This window comes from Motacilla alba, chromosome 11 (genome assembly GCF_015832195.1).
Source record: "Motacilla alba alba isolate MOTALB_02 chromosome 11, Motacilla_alba_V1.0_pri, whole genome shotgun sequence".
Classification (NCBI taxonomy): Eukaryota; Metazoa; Chordata; class Aves; order Passeriformes; family Motacillidae; genus Motacilla; species Motacilla alba.
In genome coordinates, this window is record NC_052026.1 from 6,631,337 (window position 1) to 6,641,118 (window position 9,782).

General features: G+C 40.9%; 1 protein-coding gene across 1 annotated transcript in view; it reads right to left on the bottom strand.

The window, feature by feature from the left end:
• Nucleotides 1-1,327: 1,327 nt before the first annotated feature.
• The window catches only part of URI1 (URI1 prefoldin like chaperone), a 41,454-nt gene continuing 32,999 nt past the window's right edge, over nt 1,328-9,782 (bottom strand). Inside the window, exons 7-11 of the mRNA XM_038148012.1 lie at nt 7,830-8,010; nt 6,984-7,251; nt 6,267-6,403; nt 4,416-4,674; nt 1,328-2,141 (exon numbers count right to left, since the gene is read on the bottom strand). Of these exons, the coding sequence (XP_038003940.1) occupies nt 1,953-2,141; nt 4,416-4,674; nt 6,267-6,403; nt 6,984-7,251; nt 7,830-8,010 (1,034 nt within the window). The 3' untranslated portion in view covers nt 1,328-1,952. The remainder of the gene's footprint in view (nt 2,142-4,415; nt 4,675-6,266; nt 6,404-6,983; nt 7,252-7,829; nt 8,011-9,782) is intronic.

A 9,782-nucleotide genomic window follows, 5' to 3' on the forward strand; every position in this document is an offset into this window, starting at 1 on the left:
TGAATCAAGTTAATGATTAACACTTTCAACGTGACTCTGGGGCTGTGCTGGGAGCGCTCGCCCCTCGCAGCCGGCGCGCTGCGGGCGCAGCAGGGCTGCACAACTTTCCCTGCAGCCCTTCCTGCAGCCAAACACAATTTGCTCTGCCCCTAAGGGGAAACGTGGCCCCCAGCTGTGGTGGGCTGCTGCCCCCCTCGATCTCCTGTTGCCACACTTGGCCAGAGTTTTCTGCCCATGAAACCACCGTGGCTTCCCAAACTCCTAGCGGGGGACAGCAGAGTTCCACAGAGAGCCTCTGCTTACTCTGGAAGTCACCTTAGAAAGAGAAGTTCCAGTGCTTCCACCTCCCTTTCAAACAGAGAGAGGAGTGTTGAGACAAGGGGAAGCTGGTGATTCTGTTCCAAAGCCATGCCATGAGCTCATCTGCTATGATCTGAGAGCAAAGGATCTGGGTAGAAGGCCCAGCTATTTTAGGGGAAGGTGAGGAAACAGCATTATTTGCTTGCCAAGATTTGGAAAATCAGATGCTGACAGCTCTCAGGCTCCCCATTTACAAAGTCACAGTCCCTCCTTACCCCTCCCAAGTCTTCCTGCCTCACCTTTCAGGCTGTGGCTTGATGGTGTCAGCAGGAGAGCACCATCAGTTTAAGGTACTCCAGCTCCCCATGCCCTCTGCCATCGTTTTCCCTTGTCCTTGCTCAACATACAACCCCTCTAATAGTGCTGATAGAGACATGCTGAGAGAATAGGAAACTCTCTAGGTTCAAAAACCCACATAAGAATGAAAAATAAAATTAAACCAAACCCAGCAGTTTGTTTTTAAATCCCATCTCTCACCTACTATCACTCAAGGGGTGGCCCCTAACAACAAAAGCTGTGTCAGCAGAACGAGGGGATGGCAAGAAGATAGGAAGGAGCTGCTGGGCAGGGAATCCTGAGGCCAGGACTGCTCTCAGTCAAGAAGGATACACCAAACTGTACCCTGAGTGCTGCAGTGCTGTTGCATTTTGAAATAAAGCTGAAGCATTAAGACACTTTTCCTTAATGCTGACTCCCTCTGGGCATTCCCAAGACAATTACAATGTTTTCTGAGTATACAAAAGAACTAGGAGATTTTGTAATCAAGAGTCTGAGTTTATGCTTCTCTCCTTAAGAGCATTCAATTTCCATGGACATTCATTAGCAGGAGGTTAAAACACAATGGCAGAAGAGAATGGACTGCTTTTATGTCCATGTGGTAGTAAACACTTCAAGCTAGAAATGCGAGTTCAAAATAAAAACCTCTCTGTGGAGCTTCCAAATTAGTAGTAAAGCAACAAAAACCACACCAGTTTCACAGCTTTTTTACTGAAAATTTAATTTTACAAAATACCCTTTTCCATCAAAGAAACTTCCCTGCAATGTACATGAACCTGGCATTTTATAGACCTGTACAGTGAGATATCAGAGAGGTTTGAAAGAAGGAAAAAAAAACATTTAGCAGACACCTAGTTGCAAAACCTACAGCAATGTAAATACGAGTGTGTCTTAAAATGCTAAAGCAAGTAATGTAATATAATTGGTGAATCTATTTGAAATGTGAAAAGTTTCCTTAAAATGGTCCATATGGTATGTAGAACATCACAGCTGGCACAAAACTGCCTGTATTTAGTTTTAAACACAAAAACAATGTATGTAGGGAACAGTTTTTGAAAAAGAACCCAAGTGCTGCTATCATAAGGCAAACATATACAAAGGTGCTGACAGCACACAGGGAAACCGACAAAATAAGATGAATACTCAAGTGTTCAAACACTGAACTGTTTGTTTTCCTAATGCTGCCAGTAAACGTTGAGGAGATCACGGTGCCAAATTACCACAGGACACCCTGGTAACGGTGGGTGCTACGGAGCAGGCTTTATTTCATCTCCAGAGAGGTGAAAGCAGGCAGGAGCGCTCGTGCTCAGCAGCACCTACTGAGTCTTCTGCATCCTGGCAGCTCTGAATTTGGAAATCCTCTTGATAGGTTCCTCTGGGGCGTCGCACAAGAGCTCCTCTGATTTGCGCTCCGGAATGGTCGGCAGCACTGGGTGAGCGAGGGCTGGGTGTGGTATTAAGGAGGGAGACAAAGGCTCCTTTTCTATGACAGTTCCAGAAAATGCCTACAACAGAAGAGAATACTCAGAATGAGCTAATAAAATGCAAATGTGAAGCTATGCCCATAAGGTCATTACCCTATATTAGCCTGATTAGAATTGTTATTTCTTCTAATCAAAAGTAAAGAAATATCCTTAAATCAATGATTGTTGCCTGCATAAGTAACCACATTGTAATTAACCTCAAAATATAGCCTGTTCAAGAATGACTGAATGAAAGACAGTATCTTAAAAATACCACTTAATCTCATTCCTACTGCATAAATGATGTAAAAATTTGCTTCCTCACTGACACACGCTCAAGAAATCAAACAGCTGACGTAATACACAGTTTTATTTTGGATAAGAAACGGAGAGACTTTGCAAAGTTGATGTCAGCATTTTCATCATACGTCATTTTATGACTTAGAATCTTCTAACTGCATCAAGCTGAAGGATTGCCTAAGAACTGGCAAGCACGTATTTTGATTCTTCTTTTCTCCCTACCAAATATGATCAAAAAATGGTGAAAGCCATTTATATTTAAGAGAACAGCAAACTTGCTTCCAACTATTTCTCTCTATAAAAGGCCTAATAAAAACATGTAGTGTTTAAAAATTGTAATTTATATGCAGCCAATTATGTGACAGTCCTTTTCAACTTAGCAAAGAAATGACCAGGATTCCTGGAAAACAAGCAGCTCAGAACTACTTTTCATAAACATATTTAAGAACAAATCACTCCACTATGTATTGAAAACAGAGAATTCAGAATGCCCAAGGACAAGGGGAAGCAGTTCACATCCAAGGTCTGATGCTCATGCTGGGCACAAAGGAATGCACACCAGATTTAGTCACTATGCTTAGTTCTGCTTTTTCATAACTCAGTTACCAACAAAGACAAAGCAAAACAAACAGGCCATTCTCTTCTTGCAGGACCTGCAAAAAAAGCAGTGTTTTTTTGTTTTCTGCTCCAGTAGCCCAAGTGTGCCTAAAGCTGTGCCTGTACAACTCTGTTAATCTAACAAGAAGCTCATTTTCAAAAACAGGTAAGCAAAGCACAAACTAAGTGATGGTGGTAAAATTAGAAATAAAAAAAAAAAAAAAGTTAGTGTGTTGCAAATGGTAATGGAGAAATAATGGATTTCAAACACCCACAAAAACAACCAAAAGCAAAACAACAGCATTTAGGGAAGCACATTTGACTGGACTGTTCTGCTTAATCTCCTTCAGTTGCTTAGAAAATACATTACATTGTAGAGAATAATCATGCCAGACTCAGGTAATAGACTGATGGGTAACATCTAAAGTGTACTTAGATGTTTTATAAAAATATAGCAAATATATTCCAGAAAGTATACAATGTGGAGTGCTAACTCCACAGATAAATTTTCCATCATGAATCTTCACATTCTGCCTGGATTCATCTGAAGCTGTTTGCATGAAAAATGGTGATAAACAACAGCTTTTATGAGGAATTCATTTCTTGTCAAAAATAATTTTTGCAAAAGTAGTGCTTTCATTGAACTTGTCCATTGCACTGGGAACTACTGAAGACTCAAGTTTTATCTAGTTTGAAAAAATTAGTGTTAAGTTCTTACAAAACAGAAATGAATACGCTATGCCACGAATCTCTACATTTAATTCCTGTGTTCACCCAGTCACTAAGCAACTGTACATCTTCCCTTACATCGTACAGTCTGTCTTTTATGATGAAGCCCTGAACTTTCCAAACACATGTAAACAGATTTGTTTAGGATCACGAATGGCTAAATCTGGAATAGGATGAGTAGGGGTGCAATGCCTCCTTCCACCAGGTAATTTCTCTGCTATTGGCACATCAAATAGTAATTCAGCTGGTGGCTACGTGTTTTAAACTCGAAACACTCCTTGGAAATTAGCTGCCTAGTAGTGCAAGATAGGTTAGAGATACACCTCTTCCCTTCCCACTCTTCCCAGAGTACAGATTTCTTCTTTTTTTTTTAAATCCTGCTGTCTGTCCTGCAGTGAAATGATCAGGATGTTCCAGCTCACAGGTTTCAGTAACACCAGCAAGTGGCCACTTTGTTGGATCTTTATGGAAGGGCTTCAAGTCTTGGGGAAGCCATGTGAGCAGCTTCTCCCCTCAGCCCCTAGCATGTGTGTGACAGAGGCCTGTCACCTGGTATGTTCTTCTGAAGCAAACTAGGTAGGAGTTGGAAAATTATTTTAAAGAAATAAAACTGATGATATAGGCAACTAGAGTCATTAGATTTCTCATTGTTATCCCTGCCAACAATCAATAATGATTTTAAAACTGTACCTCAGTCGTCCCTGAAGAGGGAGGAAGCTTTTTCGGTAGCTGCTGCTTCCCCTCCCCCTCCTCTTCCTCGAGGATGCCTTCGCTGTTGTCACTCTGAGTGGCTTCATCACAGCTAATACTCCTCTGAACTCCTCGTCTGTCATCAAACTCAGCAGCACCATTCTCACTGGTATCGCTACAAACACTGTTCTCTCTGCTCCGAGACTTCAGAATTGATTTACGAGGGACATATTCTCCATTCACAACATCAACAAAGTATCTATAAAGGAAAACGTAGCTTTAATAAACCATTTCAGGATCAGATGACAAATTTACAGTGCTCTTGCTTTGTCTTTTGTACAAATTAATTATGATGTGCTTTCCCAACTTTTTCGCTGCAGAATGACAATACTGTACCTTCAGAGGCACTTTATTTACCAGTGTACAAGAATCAACTCTGCAGAGTGAATGCTGTGATGCCCTTTATTCAAGCTTCAAGTTGGTACTTATTTTCAGCAGAAAATGCACAGCTCTTTGAAAAATGTTACGAAACAGAAAGGTGTGAGTTAGAAAAAAGTTAGAAAAAAGGTAAACTAAATGATGACCAGGGTTGTTTCTGTAAAGAGAATCAGATCACAATCTGGGAATGCTTTCTAGAGTTAAGTCCTTATCAAATGTAGAATACAAAAACAAATACTTCAAACATTCACTGCACATGGAAAGGATGGAGCTTTTTCCTGACAAGTGTCATAATCTGCTTTCAATTAGAAACAAAATTTTAAAAATCAGCTTATAAGATCAGATCAACAGGAAGACACTTTTTCAAATATTAACAGACTGTGAACTGACAAAGATGGCTCTTGTGCTCCCTCTCCATGACTTGAGAAAGTCAAGGGTGGGTGGAGGAGAATGAGAAGACAATAAGACAATGCCAATTTTATCAAACTCATAAAGGAGGAGCCCAATGACTGGATGTGTTTTAAGGGTGTTACTTGTTTCTAACAGCTTTATTCATCAGGCACTTATAAAAATACATCTCTACGGAGTTTGCAGAGCTCAGAGGGAGGAGCACAAAAGAATCTTTTGCTCATCTTCAGCCCCTGCAGCTGCAATTACAGGATGTTGTTTCACTTTCAACGCTTTGTAACATGTTTAACATATTTAGGTATCCAAACACACAGACATACAGTGGAATTTTCACAACCACTTAATCAACCAATCCAATAGGTGTCTGCCTTTATCCTTACAAACCCAATACTTGTTTTAACTATCCTGTCACCTTAGTGTTTTGTACAGTCCCCTAAGCCCAGCATTATTTTTCAAGCTCTCTGTGTGTGGGTGTCTTACAGGTGAGCAGTACTTTTTATGGAGAATACAGAAAGTGACAGACCGAGGCCAGGGAGAGGGAATGCAAGAGAAACTATGCAAGCAAAGAGCTGAGTATGTTTTGAAGACACAAAAAGGAAGAGACAGAGTCCAGCAAATCAATAACCAGGAAAGCAGGAATATTACAAGTGGTAGATCTGGTCAGTTCTGTTTGAAAACAAACACAGAAAAAAATGGCACATAACATAACTGCTGCATTCCTTTCTGAGGATGATACATACTGGCAAATTTACCTCCATTTCAGAAGCTCTGAAAAGCAGGTAAACGAAGAACTGCTATTTGGAAAAGGAAGCGTTAAGCTCAGAAATATTTTATGAATACGAAAGCACAGCAACCATGCAGAAGGCACAAACTTTCATTTTTAAGTAGTAAATTCAGTTCCAGCTGTTTCTTTCAGGAAACTGTAGGTGGGGTTTCACACTCTAGGTGGACAGAAACGAAAGGAGAAGGTCTGCTCAGGGGAAAGCTGCACCGTAAATCACCCACCGGTAAATGTCTGCTGGGGTTTCGATTTTGGGCCGCTCTGGAGCTGCATCGCCACTGCTGTTCTTCCTTTTACGCTTGGCCTCTTCTTTCTTTTCACTGAATTTAAAAGTAGTATTTTTTCCCGTGTTTATTCTTACCTGAAAATTGAACACAAATGATGGTCTAGACCATAAAATCAACAATCACCAGGCTGCAGATCAACTGATTCCTGACATTCTCTTACCCAAGCAGCTGGGGACTAGGAAGCATAGGTAAGTCAAACAAATGTACGAATGGTAACATTCATAATGTGCACAGTTTATTCTCTACCACTTGCACTAGGCTGGGGCATTTCTTTGCCCTCATGTGCACATATTTTGCATATAAAATAAGACAGTCTGCTTATTCAAGCTCTGCTCAACAGCTGAGCTGTTCAAAGGCCAGTTTCAAGGCAAGTAAGAAGTAATTTTAAAAACTCCTAGACAGGATACTGCCTTTTACAACAGCCAGAAGCCAGAACAGCAGGGTAGAAATGTGAAGATCATTTTTTTAATACCATATTTAGGATGACAGAATCTAAACAGTAGGGTTTTAATAATTTGAAAAAAAAAAAACTCAAGGTCACCTCCAGCTAGCATTCTACTCACATCTACAGACCTAAACTTTCAGGTTTTACATGAGGCATATATATTTGATATAATCTCTTGAGCAAAAAATAGAAATTAAAAAAGCACAAACCCTTTTAGGTTCCACAGTGTGAGAGAAATAAATAGTTGGAACAGAGTTATGTCCAACATCTTTGTCATCTTCATCATCGCTGTGATAGTAAGTCAAGCCACCAGAGTGGTCCACACACAAGTCTGAATTTCCAAATTCTTTATGGAAGTTGCCCTGAGTAATACAGTCCTCTGTCTCACATGCACCATTCACATCTGTGTCCTTATCATTCTTCTCTTGTTCAGAAGAGGCTGCACCTTCTCCATTTGTCTCAGCTGCATCAGACATCCTAAGGAATGAAAAATATCTACATGAACAGAGGCAAGTCATGCTCTTGAGAGACACAAACATACAAAATAATGAACTCACCTGCATATTCTTTACCCAGGTGCTGTATTTTTTGCAGCTTGTGCAACAAACTTGCAAATTTTTTGCAGTTTGCAGACAGTGCAACTTCCCTGTGCCCTCTAACAATGACTGTGTTCTTCCCATACCAAATGGAAATCCAAAACTGTGACATCATGGCTAACAACCCCTGTATTGCTTGCAGATCAGAATATATAACTGCCACATGGAAAACTATGGATTTTCATAACCTGTGGGAAATTAATTTCATTTCCCCCTCTTCATCTTTATGAAAAAAACCCCAGAAGGCTGGACTGCTGTGGTTGCAGAGGCAGATTTTAGGAGCTCTGGTGTAGCAGTGCATGCTTTGTTCATGTCCCACCCTTCTTCCACCTAGGGTAATTTTAATTCCATCTGTGTGGTCAGCTACTCGCCCTGCTGGTGAGACCCTCTGTGTAGCAGCAGCCCCACACTCACAGCTCTCTGGACTGCAGTCCTGCCTGTGCCACAGCAGCACTGTACCTGTCAAGTTCACCAAGGATCTCTTCTTGTCTCTCGAGCTCTTCTAAGCGGGCCCACAGCTCCTCCTCTGACTGAAAACGACCCATTGGTTTTGCATCATTTCCATTTGCTGGAAAATCCACCTCAAAAACATTTGATACTTTTGGCTTTGAATGAGGTTTGTGAGCAGTTCGGTATTTTCCTGTGTAATAAAAAATAAGATGCAATTACTCAGGCGACTGACTGAAAAATCCAACAAAAATATCCAACAAAAAACATTTGAGGGGTGGGAAAAAAACCACAAAGGAACTAAGTAAGGAATACAGACAGAACATTTTCCATTTCAAACTATTGTTTAACTGTTTAAGTGAAACTGTCAATGAACCAGAGCACCAGCACAGGGTAATAGTCTCCGGATGTTGCAGAAATACCGAGGCAAAGCAGAGACGTTTATTTACAAAGCAGGAGACACAGATCCTGTGACAGTTTTATTACAATGTGGGGTTTTCACCTCTTGTGCCAAACAGTAGATTTTGATTTGATCTGATAGATATCAACATGTGAATGTGGCATTTGCTCACTGTCCCATTAAGAGCAGGTTTTATTAACTGGGAAAACAAACCTAGTTTGTATTTTAGCTCATTTTTAATAGTCACACTTGAACAAAGTCTTTTTTTAAATTTACAATGAAGACCATTAAAAATTACCTCCAGAGTTACCTGGAAAATCTGATCAAAATCCAGTCATTATCAATCGCTTATTTAGTGAAAAGACCCACTCTGAAAATCATACAAAACCCTGCCTTTCAGCAATAATGAATAAAAACCCCATTTAAAGCCACAGAGGTGACCTGAGATACACACTTGTGACCAAATGGTAGTCAGTGACAAGTTCTTGCTGGCATTTAAAAGCCTTGCTCCCTGGTAAAACAGTGCATCCAGTGAGGATGGGGAATACCTGTTCCTGTTTGAGTGCTGTCTGGCACATAGGGAACAAATCCTAATGCTTCAGCCCTGTCTGGGTGAAGGGCAGGCCTGTGTGTTTGACCCCTTTTCCCTGAGACCAGCACTCCCAGGGCCACTGCCTGCTCCTGAGAGCCCCCAGGCAGGCTCCCAAGGGAAGCTGCCTGCCCTATGCCTACCACCACCCACGCTGCTCCTGCACCCCTCCCCAGAATGAGGACCCATCCCCTTCCACTACTGCCACTAATTCAGTGGGACTCCAGTGGCTCTGTGGGTCTTTATGAAACTATGTGATTCCAATCAACATCAGTACAATGTCTTCGTTACTCAGCATCCTTTGTGTTTTAAAATCTCTATTAACCAACTGTGCAGCCATTTTTTTTTAAATTTTAAGAACTCATGGCTTAAAGATATCCTTATTCAAATATGTCAGCTTATACTTTAATCCTGAGTTAAATACAAATTCAACAGCAACATTAAAAAGCAAACAGGTGACTGCAAGTAATGCTGGAATGTGTGTCCCCTACTCTTCCATGGGATAGCACTTTTCATCATCTCGTTAAGAAAGGGCTGAAATGTGTTTTAGTGAGATTTGAATATAAATTGAGGTAAGCCAAGCAATCAGAGTAACTTGTGAGGATTTCATTTGCTATAATTACAAAATTAATAAATAAAATTGGAAGGATTAGTTAACAATCTATTTCAATTTGATTGTCAATTTGTGCCCTCCCAGTTTCTGTTACCCTTCAGTATTAACCACTGACTTGACTACCAAGGTAAGCACATGGCTTCCTGAACACCAGCAAGTGCTTCAACATGCCAGTGATTCTCCCTCCTAATTCAACACAGCCTCTGTCAGTTAGGGAACCAGGTCAGATCAAAAGGCAACAGAGAGATAACCACTTTCTGCTCCAACATGCACTGTGCTCACTCACTGTTACCTCAAAGCACCACCATTACCTTCATACACGAACCAAAAAAAGTGAAGCAGTAAAATCCAGAAAATGGAGAG